Raw genomic sequence first — 15,891 nt, 5'->3', positions numbered from 1 at the left:
TCTTTACCAGCATTCGCCGCTGTAACCGCAATGATCCGGTTCTTACTCCACCAAGGCCAGGACCTCTGGTGGCACGTATCGTCCGTCCATTATTATCCTGGGGACTCTCCTACACTTTGGACTGCTTTTACTTATCCAACCTATTCTAAAAAGGTTTTCTTATGACATAGTGTACGGGACTTTATGTTAGTTGTAAAGCTGAGTCGATATGTTGTACCTTTATTATTTTTTTAATCTAAATTTTACAGAAAATGTAGAAAAATTAGCTATTTTCTAAATTAGAAATTCTCTGAGACCACCTGAAGCTAGCTCACTAGTTTTCACAGTGAGGAAGTTGCAATCTGGCTGGTCAACTTCCTGCCGAACACTTGTTACATGTCAGTCAAAGGTCCAGAAGGGGTTAAATACCTGCTCTTCTATGCTAGAGGTTCAGATGCCGACACTACTTCATGATTAACAGCTATTTCTATATGTACACTAATACAAGGAAGGCTGTCAGTCACTGAAAACAGGCCACTGGGCTCCTAACTATTGAAAGAGCAGGGTTTTAAAAGATTAAAATACGTAGTAAGTTTGGAGGCACACATGGCTGTGTCTGACTTTAAGGCCCTCTTGCGCACGAACGTTTGTGGGCCGTAATCCACGAACACCAATCGTGTGGCAGCCGCAGCGGATCGCGGACCCATTCACTTTAATGGGTCTGCGATCCGCCCGTTCCGCAAAAAGATAGGACATTTTCTATCTTTTTGCGGAATGGAAGTACGGGACGAAACCCCATGGAAGCACTCCGTAGTGCCTCCGTAAGGTTCCATTCAGTGCTTCCGTTCCGCATCTCCGGATTTGCGAACCCATTGAAGTGGATGCCCACGGAACGGCGGTGGTGTATTGCGGATCCGCAAATGCGGTCCACAATACGGCCACGGAGCGCATATGTTCGTGTGAAAGAGGCCTAAGTCTCATAAAAGTAGATTTGCAAAAACATTGTGTTTTCTCTCCTCCCATGAAAAGAGAAGACAAAAACAGACAGACAATAATAGAACCTTTGGTGACTTCTGCAGGTCGGGGACAGGGATTATTACAATGATAATAATAAAATATATATATATATATATATATATATATATATATATACAGGTCCTTCTCAAAAAATTAGCATATTGTGATAAAGTTCATTATTTTCTGTAATGTACTGATAAACATTAGACTTTCATATATTTTAGATTCATTACACACCAACTGAAGTAGTTCAAGCCTTTTATTGTTTTAATATTGATGATTTTGGCATACAGCTCATGAAAACCCCAAATTTCTATCTAAAAAAATTAGCATATCATGAAAAGGTTCTCTAAACGAGCTATTAACCTAATCATCTGAATCAACTAATTAACTCTAAACACCTGCAAAAGATTCCTGAGGCTTTTAAAAACTCCCAGCCTGGTTCATTACTCAAAACCGCAATCATGGGTAAGACTGCCGACCTGACTGCTCTCCAGAAGGCCATCATTGACACCCTCAAGCAAGAGGGTAAGACACAGAAAGACATTTCTGAACGAATAGGCTGTTCCCAGGGTGCTGTATCAAGGCACCTCAGTGGGAAGTCTGTGGGAAGGAAAAAGTGTGGCAGAAAACGCTGCACAACGAGAAGAGGTGACCGGACCCTGAGGAAGATTGTGGAGAAGGACCGATTCCAGACCTTGGGGGACCTGCGGAAGCAGTGGACTGAGTCTGGAGTAGAAACATCCAGAGCCCCCGTGTACAGGCGTGTGCAGGAAATGGGCTACAGGTGCCGCATTCCCCAGAAACAGCGGCAGAAGCGCCTGACCTGGGCTACAGAGAAGCAGCACTGGACTGTTGCATGTCATTCGGAAATCAAGGTGCCAGAGTCTGGAGGAAGACTGGGGAGAGGGAAATGCCAAAATGCCTGAAGTCCAGTGTCAAGTACCCACAGTCAGTGATGGTCTGGGGTGCCATGTCAGCTGCTGGTGTTGGTCCACTGTGTTTTATCAAGGGCAGGGTCAATGCAGCCGCTATCAGGAGATTTTGGAGCACTTCATGCTTCCATCTTCTGAAAAGCTTTATGGAGATGAAGATGTCATTTTTCAGCACGACCTGGCACCTGCTCACAGTGCCAAAACCACTGGTAAATGGTTTACTGACCATGGTATTACTGTGCTCAATTGGCCTGCCAACTCTCCTGACCTGAACCCCATAGAGAATCTGTGGGATATTGGGAAGAGAAAGTTGAGAGACGCAAGACCCAACACTCTGGATGAGCTTAAGGCCGCTATCGAAGCCTCCTGGGCCTCCATAACACCTCAGCAGTGCCACAGGCTGATTGCCTCCATGCCACGCCGCATTGAAGCATCCTGGGCCTCCATAACACCTCAGCAGTGCCACAGGCTGATTGCCTCCATGCCACGCCGCATTGAAGCAGTCATTTCTGCAAAAGGATTCCCAACCAAGTATTGAGTGCAGAACTGAACATAATTGTTTGAAGGTTGACTTTTTTTGTATTAAAAACACTTTTCTTTTATTGGTCGGATGAAATATACTAATTTTTTGAGATAGGAAATTTGGGTTTTCATGAGCTGTATGCCAAAATCATCAATATTAAAACAATAAAAGGCTTGAACTACTTCAGTTGGTGTGTAATGAATCTAAAATATATGAAAGTCTAATGTTTATCAGTACATTACAGAAAATAATGAACTTTATCACAATATGCTAATTTTTTTAGAAGGACCTGTATATACACACACACACACACACAGTTGAAACTCAAAAAATTAGAATATCGTGCAAAGTTCATTTATTTCAGTAATGCAACTTAAGAGGTGAAACTAACATATGAGATAGACTCATTACATGCAAATGAGATATTTCAAGCCTTTATTTGTTATAATTTGGATGATTATGGCTTATAGCTTATGACACCCCAAAGTCACAATTTTGAGGTCCCCTTTGCTCAGGGGGTACGGATTAATTGGCTGACTAGAGTGTGACAGTTTGAGCCTAGAATATTGAACCTTTTCACATAATTCTAATTTTAAGTTGCATTAATGTAATTCCTTTTAAGTTGCATTACTGAAATAAATGAACTTTAGCACGATATTCAAATTTTTTGAGTTTTACCTGTATATATACTGTATATCTTTTGAATTGTGGTTCAACAGGATCATTTTATGAAGCAAACTAATGAAAGTGGCCTGGACAAAAATGGTGGTACCGCTAGAAAAGACTAAAAATAATTTGACCACAGGGACATGTTAAAACAGATCCGTTTTGCCCTAATACATTCTGAATGGAAAAGGATCCGCTCAGAATGCATCAGTTTGCCTCCGTTCAGTCCCCATTCCGCTCTGGTGGCTGCCTGCAGCATTTTGCTGTCCGGCTGACGTAGCGGAGCCAAACGGATCCATCCTGTCAGACAATGTAAGTCAATGGGGACGGATCCGTTTTCTCTGACACAATCTGGCACAATAGAAACGGATCCATCCCCCATTGACTTTCAATGGTGTTCAAGACAGATCCGTCATGGCTATAGAAGACATAATGCAACCGGATCCGTTCATGACGGATGCATGCGGTTGTATTATTGTAACAGAAGTGTTACAGATCCGCAAAAAACGCTAGTGTGAAAGTAGCCTTAGGCGTGTCCTGTAATTAGCATCACAGATGTCTTTAAACTTGTAATCAGTCAGTTTGCCTATTTAAAGGGTGAAAAGTATCGGTAGTTATTTTGCTGTTTGGCATCACAGTGAACAAGGAACAAAGAAAGCTAAAGAGATAGTTGTCTCAGGAGATTGGAAAGAAAATTAGACACGTTAAAGGTAAAGGCTAGAAGACCATCTCCAAACAGCTTGATGTTCCTGTTACTACAGTTGCACATATTCAGAAGTTTAAGGTCTACAGGACTGTTGCCAACCTCCCTGGACGTGGCCGCAAGAGGAAGATTTATGACAAATTGAAGAGACAGATAATAAGAATGGAAACCAAAGAGCCCAGAACAACTTCCAAAGAGATTAGAGGTGAACTCCAAGGTCAAGATGCATCAGTGTCAGATCGCAAAAATCCGTCGCTACCTTAGCCAAGGTGGACTTAATGGAAGACAAGGAGGAAATGACTATCGAAAGCAAATAATAAAAAAAGCGGGATTTGCCAATATACATACTGACAAGCCACAAAGCTTCTGGGAGAATGTTTTTTGGACAGATGAGACAAAACTGGAGCTTTTTGGCAAGTCACATCAACTCTATGGGGGTCATTTATTAATGTGAAATACGCCTATATTAGGTGTATTTCAGGCACAGGTGGCGGTGCAACGTTTGGTTGCGCTGCTATCTGCGACTTTTCCCTGCTCACGCCAGCTCTAAAATCGTGGGCGGGGAAGAGGAGGCGCATCTCATTCATCCTTTTCTATGCCTGTTTTACGCGTAGAAAATGGTCTAAATGTAAGACAGCTCAGAAGCTGTCTTGCATTTAGACTGGCGCTGGATACGCCAAAGTTATGGAGAGGCCTGCGCCTCTTCATAATTTCGGCGGGTCCTCCACCAGCTATGGGGCTTTATTAAGATCCTATGTTCACACAATAATGAAGCATACAAATAAAAGAACATTGTATATACTATGAAACATGGAGGAGGCTCAGTTATGTTTTAGAATTGCTTTGCTGCATCTGGCACAGGGTGACTTGAATTTGCGCATGATACAATGAAATCTCAAGAGGATCAACGCATTCTGTCGTGAAATGTGCTGCCCAGTGTCAGAAAGCTTGGTCTCAGTAACAGGATAATGACCCAAAACACCCAGCTAAAAACATTAACCGCTTAACTCATATAATATCACACGGTAGTATCACCTCTATAGACGAATTGATGAAGGATACAAATGTTACTTTTTTAGATAGAGTTTGATATGCACAAATTAGTCATGCATTTACGAGCACTCAGAATAAAAGTCTTTTGATTATAAGGGCAAATTCCTTTTTGGATTATTGTTTTAAATTTAAAGGGAACCTGTCACCGGGATTTTGTGCATAGAGCTGAGGACATGGGTTGCTAGATGGCCACTAGCACAACCACAATACCCAGTCCCCATAGCTCTGTGTGCTTTTATTGTGTAAGAAAAACGATTTGATGCATATGCAAATTACCCTGAGAGGAGTCCTGTCCCTGACTCATCTCACGTACAGGACTCATCTCAGGGTAATTTGCATATGTATCAAATCATTTTTTTTACATGATAAAAGCACACAGAGCTATGGGGACTGGGTATTGCGGATGTGCTAGCGGCCATCTAGCAACCCATGTCCTCAGCTCTATACACAAAATCCCGGTGACAGGTTCCCTTTAAGGACACACAACTCACTCTTTCTCAAATATATCACAGACTTCAGGACTGCTTAGGTGAAACAACAACATTCAAAAGCGAGAGAGGCTGGGAAGCTGAACTGGGCGATAGGAGCAATTTGGATTGGGATGTAGTCTATCAAAATATAAAAAAAGTATCGATCTCCCAAAGATATAGATTGATGCAGTTCAAAATTGTACATCGCCTATACTACTCCCCCGCCTTCCTCGCAAAAATATATAAGCAAAAGAAGCATACGTGCTGGAAGTGTTCGGCAGAAAATGCGGGTCTAAGTCACTTGTTATGGAATTGTCCAGAGATAGGTGGGTTTTGGACCAGCATTTATGAAGAACTATATAGAAGATATAAGATTAAATTGAATTGTTGTTTTATGCAGGCAATATTAAGTCTCTTCTCCCCCACCAATTTAACGCCCTATCAGAAACAAGTGCGTTTGGAGGGTTTCATGGCCGCAAAGGCCTTAATTATTAAATATTGGGGTACTAAAAACAGCCCCAGTTTCCCCGAGTGGAGGGCTCGGATAGATACCATAGATGCCTATAGAAGAATAGCAAGAAAATCAGAGTAATGCTTGAAAGAGCGGCTTTTTCGCTCCTAAGATTTCGGTCATATATGGTATTGGAAACAGATTCCAAGTGGTAACAAGGGTATAGTCGGGTCGTGCAGCAGTAAACCAAGGGGGTGGGATGGGGGAATGGGGTCAATTATATTGATTTTTGTATAATTATTCGTTATTTTTAGATTGTATGTAATGAAAATGGCTTAGAAAATAATAAATAATTTTTTTCAAAAAACAAAAAAAAAGGGTACCATCATTTTTGTCCCGACCAATTTCATTAGCTTTGTGTAAAAACTGATGACACAATGAAGAAAAATAAAGCCATTTGCATGAGCCCTTATGCTGAATCTTTTCCCTATTCACTTCAATGGAACCAAGTGGCAATGGCACAAACAACCTGTGGACAGGTATCACACTGTTTTTGGAAGACAGCAGTCACATATTTCTGGACAAACCCTTTAATTATGTTCTTCACTGCTATCTTCCATTCTCCTTCTACATGTTACTGTTTTGTGTTGGGGCTCATGCACACAGCCATTGCATGCAGTGGAGACCACAATTTGTGGTCCCCAATGCACAGGCAACATCCGTGCAGATTCCGCAGATGGATCCAGACCCATTCAACTTGAGTGGGTCCATGATCTCTCTGCACCGCCAAAAATTAGTGCATGCCTCTGTTTGGCACTCGGCCTTCTGGATTGAGGACCCATTCATGTGAATGGGTCCGCATCCGTGATGGAGGATGCACGCAGCCGGTGCCCTTATATTGCGGGGGGCCACAATACAGAAATGGCAGGTCAACGGCCGTGTGCATGAGCACTTATGCTGTATACAATAATTTAGTAGCTGTCATTATGGTTTGACAGTTTTGACATCCTTTACTATTATAACCAGTATTATTATGACCACTATATACTTTTGATGTCAGCAGCATGTAACTCACGTGTTTTAAGTTGGCATGGTGAGTATATAAGGTGTGCGATAGGCTGCTTGCACACATATCTCTCGTTACTGTCAAGGGTAAAAGGGGCAATCTATCAGAGTTGCAAAAGAGATGATTATTAGCTTTCAGGCCAAGAGTGGCAGTATTTGTGACACTGCGCAGTTGTAAACTGTTCACGTGGTGAAAATGGCACCACTTTGAATAAACGACATGGAAACCACAGAGCACCACGTGCCACTGATGTAAGAGGTGAATGTTGGCTACGAAGATGGATGAGGGCGGGCACACAGTCTATAGTGGAGAAGCTCACCACCAGAATTAACTAGGGGGCTAACAGACGTGTGTCTAAAACAACAGTTTAGCGAACTGTACTTCATACGGGGTTCCTAAGCAGACAGATGATCACTGCACCTCTGCTAACAAAGTTGAATTGGCAGAAAAGTCTTCAAATTTTATGGTAGTATCGGAATTGGACCTCCGCTGATTGGCAAAGCGTTGCCTTCTCCAATGAGTCACGTTTTCCAAAGCGGACCGGAGGCAAACTGATGCATCCTGATCGGATCCTTTTCCATTCAGAATGCATTAGGGCAAAACTGATCCATTTTGTGAGAGCCCTGAACGGATCTCAGAAACGGAAAGCCAAAACGCCAGTGTGAAAGTAGACTTACTAAAACACTTATAAGGGAAACTTGAGTTGACCTGTACATCACATTATTATGCTTTTATCATAATTGTATTACTCGAAAACCAACCAAGTATTAAAACATAATGGAGTTAATTTAGTGTGTATGGCAATTTGCTTGTGTTCAAAAGTTGCACATTTTGGCACAAAGAGCATTTTGCACAAAAACGTACCACTTTTTGACGCCATGTTCTTTAAAAGTGGGCAGATTTTAATGGAATGGGCAGGGCCACCATCGTCCTGCCCATTTACTATAAGTTACGCCATAAAACTGTTCTAAAATCATAAATGAAATCTATGTCAGTTTCTAGCTGACATAGGGCCCAGTTTCTGGCGCACCTACATCACAGATGCAACAAATTTATTGGGAGGTCTATGTCTCTACATCAGCTGACTTTTTACAAAATCTGGCAGTCCTTAGTTAAATGATCCTCAAGGTCTCCAGTTACATTATGTTAATTTAACGCTCTGTTTTTAGTCCATGAAGAAATAGTTTTGGTCATGGTCAAAAGTTCTTTAACTAGATATAAAAGACAAAGGCTAGAAGCTTGCCTGTGCTATCTATAGTAATAAAAATATGCCATCTATAAATATATCACAGTAAAACCTCAGTCTCCCTTGCCTGCTCTATGGATCCAGCATAATCCCTGCTAAAAATAGTGACCCATCCTGCTTTTCTGTTCGATGTACTTTAGTTGGATTTCACAGAAGACATTGCAAAGTAAAATAAAATCTTGTAGTAGCTCAAAATAATTAATTAGGAATTTCGGGAAACCGGCATAGAAGGAACCTGTGCCATATACCTGAAACACAACAAGAAAACGGCATAATTGTGCAATATGAAAAGAATTACCATGTTAGACATGTCGTCTAGCGTTCGTCCCTTCATTTCATCCACTTCGCTCTTTAAGGCCGACACTCTCTCCAGTTCTTCCTGGGTGTCGCTGAACCCTGATATTCCCCTTTTTTGTTCTATGGTTTGCTTCAAAAGAATAAAGATTGAATTCACTTTACACGCAAAGTATACAGCATATACAGTAGATTAGAAAAGTCTTTTTTTGCATCTTAGGAATATCATATATAAAGGAGTGATTCTAAAAGTAAGGCTGACCTCTGCGGTCCACACTATTACAATGAAGCCCAAGCTGGAGAACAGGACAAGCATGTGCTGTCAATGTCCCCCCATAATGTCCATATCTCCTGTAAGGACATATGGATAGCCAGTGTTTTGCAGGAACCGTGCTCTTAAGGCAATTGTAATCGAAGAATGGCATAACAATAGCCAATGCTGGTATAGGCCTTCAAGCATTTTGCCAAAATCATCTGGAGGGTATAGGAAGCATTTGATATATTTTCCATTTCAGTTGTTTTGTCAAGGGAACGCAGAGAGCTCTTTCAAGCCATATCCAAGCCTGCAGGAATCCAAACTTACCATGCGAGACCACAACAGAGACTTCCTTTTTCCAGACACTGGGGCAGATTTACTAATCCTACAGATGTCGTAACCTTAGTCTGCCTAGACATGGACAAAAATTATCACAGAGGCTCCTGTTGGATGATAGATCTGGTGCAGGAATAGACACTTTTGTCTAACTTTACTTCACCTATCAGTTGGCTTAGCTTGAGACCAAATTTTACACCGGAATTGTGGTGCAACATGCAGCACTCATAAGGTCACACGCCTTTACATAAAGTCACACCCATTTCCATTCAGTCACCAAAACTTCTTTACTGTAAGAACTGTGAATCTGTGGAATAGACTTCCTCAGGACGTGGTCACAGCAGGAACAGTGGACCGTTTCAAAAAGGGTTTAGACGAATTCTTAAAAGTAAAAAAACATTAATGCTTATGAAAACGTGTAGAAATCTGAGACTCACTTCCTTCTGGGATTCGCGTCCCCACCTATCCCTTGGTTGAACTTGATGGACGTTTGTCTTTTTTCAACCGTATTAACTATGTAAAATTAACTATGTAACCCCCCTTTGTGGGACCAGGCACTGATCATTTCTTTAAACTTAGATGTGTTGAAATGTGGTGCACTTCAAATTTTGGTAAATTCTCGGAGCACTCATATTAGCGCATGTGGGCCATTGTTTCTATATTTCATTATTTTTCTGTACTGCTCTCATGTTAACATATTATGATGAAAGCAATTTATAGGCATATAGTAAAAACGCAGTGGGATTCCTCAAATGTCCTTCTGTGCCCACACCTTCTTATTGTACTCCAAATAACTGATAAAAAGAAATATTATTACTGAATGGGAAAGGTATTGAGATGTGTCTGGTGGGATTTTATTACTAGATCTTATCTCCAGCGACATAGAAATTGCTTAGTCCACCATGACAGATCCTTCCAGGCAGTCACAGACTACACAAACCACTTCTTTACGAAACTGTTACCATAAATAAATTTATGGTATTTGATGGAATTTCCAGAAAACGGCACTACATGTATAGTCAAATCCTAAAGTTTCCACGTCATAGTATCAAGTTCTAGTTATTTTTCTAGAGGGGGTATTTTAATCGACATACTAAATCCTTTGACTGTATCTCAGTATTTGAAGCTACATTTGGCTTCTTGTCAACTCTGGAGTGATGCACTTTGTCTAACCCACTCCACAAGTTACCAAGTAATCAAGAGCCATGTCAATACTCGTCAACATATTCCAGAGTCTCTTAGGCTACTAACCATAGGAAGAGTCCGTGTTGAGAAGGCATTGCTGATCAAAATGTCTTTACAATGCAACCTTTATTGGAAAGGATCTGCAAAGCAGTTCTACAATTTAATCATTTACTTTTACAATGTATTCCTATCTTGATTGCAATGGCTCATGAGATCAGCTTTGTTTGCACAAGATATTATTTCACATATTTCCTTTCTGCCTGAAGATTAATGCGGATATCTCTATATCCAAAGAGCGCTGCAAAATCTATTTAATTCTGCTCCAAAACGTGCATGCTGTTATAGGTTTTCACACATAATTTTATTAGCAGTAACAGTCAGAACTCATCTCTGCTGCTCATTATACAGTGAGCATTATCGGCTGTTCATACCGATGTCACAGACTACATTTTATTTTTATTTTTTTACCTTAGCTGACTTCTAGTGGGTTCATCAGGTATCCATTTTTTCCCGGCGCAGCATGCTAAACTATAACATCAAAATACAACAAACCCTACACAGGAGAACTTAAGCAAGTGTGAACCTTTAAAGGTGTTGCCCAGGATAAGCAAAAGATACTGGATGGCCTAAAATAACAAAATAAGGACCACTTACCTGTTGGATCGCCCACATGTCCAATCCAACGCCACTCTTCTGGTCATCCCCCTAATTCTTTGTTTACAGGGCTGCAGCGCTGATGTAACGTCCACAACATGTGAGCGCTGCAGCCAATCACTGGCCTGAAAGGAACACTGTTGAGTATAGTACTGTAATTGGCTCCAGTAGTCACATGTTGTAGATGTGATGTCAGTAATGGAGCCTTGCAAACAAAGACCTCCAGGGAAGACCGGAACAGTGGTGTTGGAGTATGTCGGCAATTCAATAGGCAAGTGATGCTTATTTTTTCATTTTACACCATCCAGTGCCTGAGCCCCATTTTTACCTAAGCTCCAACAACACCTTTAATATAGGGAAAGATTGTCATGTGTAACAGAAGTTATGAATAAGAAATAAACATACTTCCTGTTTTTGTCTCATGCTGTTCACATCCTTTTATCACTATTATCATCATATTAAAATACTAAAGCTAGTTTTACTTTATTTATGCCATTTTTAATATTATCATCATATTAAAATACTACTGCTAAAATGTGTAATATTCTGTCGATTTAGTTTACAATTATAATGACATTGACGAGAAGAATGAAAACAGCAATTTCAAAGGAAGCTAGGTTAATGCCTGTACTGTAGAGAATCTCCACCTTACCAGTTGCTGCTGGATGCTGTCATGGCGTTGCTTTAGGACCTGCTCTGTTCTTTGTAGAACACCATATTCTGCTGTAAATTCTGCTAACTCTTGCCTCTTTTTCTTGAAGACCAAGCTTTTCCCCCGAAGTTTGCTAACATAACGTTTAAACTACAAAAGAAGAAAATGTAAAAAGTTAGAGCGGATATGCAACCCCAGCGTCTGTGCAGACCTTGCGCTGGATGACGGACAGGGAGACAGGGAAATGGACTGTCCGCTCTGAAGCCAGATATCTGGACACCCTAGTGGTTAAAGCAGGGTGGTATCAAGAAGGTCCATATTATGGTATTGTAAAGGAAAACTGGCTTAGTTGCCCACATCAACAAATCAGATTCCTGCATTAATTTTCCAAAGGAACTCTGAAAAATTAATGGTGGAATCTGATTGGTTGCTATGAGGAACTAAGCCAGTTTTCCTTTACACCAGCTTTGTTAAATCTCACCTATATCGAAATACAAGTAACTTACAGCATTTAAAAATACCAAGCGTAAAGACTGATATATCTGCACAGAAGAATAAGTCACTCACACTACAGAGACCTGGCTAGCAGTCTTCTTATCTTCCTTATACGTTCCCAAGAGGCATTAAAAACAATTTCAACGATCTCCAATTATTTCTCTGCACTGACTAACATTTAATAGAAGAATCACTGCAAGCCGTCTTTTCTCCTGCAGAATCCTGGCGCTAATGACGGAAACAGGCTGGATCCCCACTGGGTCCCATTATGGTCAATGGGGCCTGGTGGTTCTCCGGCCCCTGCCGGCTATGCTGGATACGATGAACTTCGGGACACTGTTACCCTGAGTTTAATGCTAGTGTGAAACTAGCCTAATTTGGGTGTTCTAGCAACTAGAAGAAATTCTCATTCTGCTTTTGCCTCCCATTTTAACAGCCATGAATGTAGCTATATGATATTGTTTTTTTTATTGCACAAGTCAGTTTGATTTTTTTCTGTGTCATTTTGGGCAAAAAAATCAATAAGCTGGAAAATAGTCTTTCTATTATGGATTCCTATTTTACTTCACTCACCATAAATAAATGTACATATGATTATGGCTTTATATTTTTCTGAGCTATACTTTTTAATTATCATGTACTGTTATATCGGTTTATTTGAGACTGATCATCTTGATTGTAGCAAACAGCAATTTAGGTGGCTAACATTGATAAACTAAACTGTGGGTAGAACAGTAAAGCGGCAAGGGAACAGTTAGAGGAATAGTGTCCATATACCACAGGGCCCATGTACGGTACATCTCTTAGACAAACCTGTTAAGGAAACAAGCTGAAAAACAGAAGCTTAAAATGTTACAAGATGGGAAAAAACGTTCTGATCTTTTCTCCAACCCTATATTCATTCCCAGTTAAAGTGCTGGCATAATTATAAGGAAAAAATCGTGCTCACAGGAAATCTCTTCTGCTGTGGATTTTCAGCAGGACAGAACGTACAGTTAGTTGTCGTTGCTTATTCTTCCTTCACTATTATAAATGATATCAGGCAATATAAATAGACAGAAGAACAGTTCCTATTAAAAATAGTCATCTAGGGATAAAACAAATGAACAACATTCTATTAATGTCCTATGCAAGTGACATGGGCTGTCAGCCGAAAACAGAATGTAGCATCTTCAGCGTGTATCCTGTCCTAACGCTAAAGCATGTTTGTGATGGCTCCTCTCCAAAGCCTTTCATTCTCCATACCGAGGTAAACATGACTGGTACAAGAATCAGAAAGAATATATTTTATACAGTTGTGTACAAGATATAACATGAAATCCTGAGCTCGTAGCTTGTCAAGACAAGTACACTTTGGAAGCCTTCAGCTGTTACTGCTTTGTGCTTTCAAGATAAGACTGCGAGTAGGCCCCTGGCAAAACATTTAACCTGCAGCGTCCGTCGTGAACTTTCCCATCTGTACAAAAGGTTCCCATGTTAGGAAAGTTAGAATACTCTGTTTTACGTCACGTTAAAGTATGCTAAGATTGGCTCATTGAAGAGGATTTGTCTCCATAAAGAGGTTCCTCAGAATTTTGATATTGGTGGCCTGTCCACAGGATAGGGCATTAGTATCAGATCAGTGGGGGCCAACACCATGTGCCCCTGCCGATTAGCTGTCGTAGCTTTGGCGCCAGAACTACACAGCTTCATCTATTATGTAGCAGACAAACCTGGTAACTGAAATACTGATCCCATTCACTTCAGTGGGAGCAGTGAACAGTAAAACGTGTGGAGCAGCACGAATAAGAACACTAATCAAGAAATGCTATACGTCTGTTATGTGCTTGACAACTACATATCCATGTTAAGCAAAGGCTTAGGTTCACTTTAAAGACTAGTTCCAATGTAATGTGTGTAGTGGTCTGTACTGTAGAAAGCCAATTATGCCACAAAGCTAACTGACAGGAATGTCAGCTTTTTATTTGAACTGGATCATATCATTATATGGATCTGGAGCATAAGGCGGTTGCAGTTGTATTTATATGGTGTCTGTCTGTCTATCTATCTGTCACATGTAGTAGTCAAAGTTCCAAGATCCTTACTTTAGATACAGATGATCAACAGAATTTTTGTCTGACATCACTGTTGTTTTCTGTCGGACAGCACTGTTGTTTTCTGTCGGACAGCACTGTTGTTTTCTGTCGGACAGCACTGTTGTTTTCTGTCGGACAGCACTGTTGTTTTCTGTCGGACAGCACTGTTGTTTTCTGTCGGACAGCACTGTTGTTTTCTGTCGGACAGCACTGTTGTTTTCTGTCGGACAGCACTGTTGTTTTCTGTCGGACAGCACTGTTGTTTTCTGTCGGACAGCACTGTTGTTTTCTGTCGGACAGCACTGTTGTTTTCTGTCGGACAGCACTGTTGTTTTCTGTCGGACAGCACTGTTGTTTTCTGTCGGACAGCACTGTTGTTTTCTGTCGGACAGCACTGTTGTTTTCTGTCGGACAGCACTGTTGTTTTTTTGTCTGACAGCACTGTTATTCATCTTCTCTCTTACAGGACTGTTGATTAGGTGTTGTTAAACTGTTCACTATGCCTGCTAGATGTAGGTGTGCACATGTGTGCAATTAACAGACTTTTAAAAGGGCCAAATATCGGGACTTCAAGAAGCTGGATGGTCCATCTGTCAAATCTTGGAAAGAGTTGGAGGAGAAGTTTCTGTAGTGCATTGGTGGCGTTGACAGTGGCCAGAGGAGGGCACTAACACATATAGAGATGTTCTAGACGGTCAAGAAAGACAGATCAAGAGAGAGTTCCTGTAACTCAAAGGACTGAACTCTGAACCCAGACATACCTCCATTTTTACCCAGGCAGCCCCCCTGACTTGAGCAGCGGAGCAGTTCATGCTCCGATGCTCTCCTTTGCCCTGCGATAAATCGCGCAAGGCAAAGGCATTTTTAAGCATTCCGGTGACGAACCAGGGCTCTCCATGGGGCTGCCAGGAAGTCCGATGACATCACCGGCACTGATCGACGGGCCTTAGCGCTGCCCTAGCCAGTAAAACAGCTAGGGCAGCGCTAAAGCACACCCATCAGAGCCAGGCGGAAGCCTCAGCCCGGCAGTGTGTTATTGTAAACAAAAGAGCCCGTGCCCTGCACTATCTAGCGCACAATGCACTCTTCATGGTATCCAGCAGCATTCCAGGCTAGCTTGACTGACAGATCTCTCCCCAATAAAGAATGCCTGAGACTGGATGGGGAGATGGATCTCCCATACACAATAGCCAACAAACATCTTTGCTGAACTATGGGTCCAAGTTGAAAGAGCTTGGAATAACATACCTCAGGAGGATATCCATCATCTGTTACCATGCCAGCGTGGCAGCCTGCTGCATAACCCAAAGTAAAGGACACACACCCTTGGTCGTGTGTTCATTAACCAAGCACCAGTAGTTGTTTATTCTTTGTCAATCTCAGGTTAATCACTTTAAGTTTTCAAGTTCAGAGAGACAGAGATTCACAAACTCAGGTTAGTAGTCCTAAGTGTTGGAACAGAGTGCGAGAAGTGTATTGAGGCCAAGGTCATTGACTTTTTAAAATTAAGAAGGCAATCTTAAATTCTCCATTTTATCGGATGGCCAAGGAAAGAAAGTGGAGAACTGTCTTGGTGTGAAAATTAAGTGGAACATTTGTTAGCACATGTATGCAATGCAATGTTCAGGCAATCTCCTTCAAGAAACAGGCTGATCAATGCAAATCAGGACTAATCACTATCACAAGTTCAGCCTTAGCCCAGCTTCAGTTGGCTTGAGTTCAGCCATTCTTAAACTTCTTCTAGACATTTACATAATGAAATATTAAATTATATTTTAACTTTTCATAGTCTGCTTTAATTCTAATAATTTCAGGGTCATAATGAAAAACCATAA

At 41.2% G+C, this 15,891-nt stretch overlaps 1 protein-coding gene across 1 annotated transcript in view; it reads right to left on the bottom strand.

The window, feature by feature from the left end:
• IFT81 (intraflagellar transport 81) overlaps nt 1–15,891 on the bottom strand; it is a 156,367-nt gene that overhangs the window by 53,850 nt on the left and 86,626 nt on the right. The window contains 2 exon segments of the mRNA XM_044275756.1: nt 8,408–8,536; nt 11,487–11,636. Of these exon segments, the coding sequence (XP_044131691.1) occupies nt 8,408–8,536; nt 11,487–11,636 (279 nt within the window).

The sequence above is a fragment of the Bufo gargarizans genome, chromosome 1 (assembly GCF_014858855.1).
Source record: "Bufo gargarizans isolate SCDJY-AF-19 chromosome 1, ASM1485885v1, whole genome shotgun sequence".
NCBI lineage: Eukaryota > Metazoa > Chordata > Amphibia > Anura > Bufonidae > Bufo > Bufo gargarizans.
Note: the sequence above shows the minus strand (reverse complement) of the source record. Positions and strands in the feature narration are given on the sequence as shown.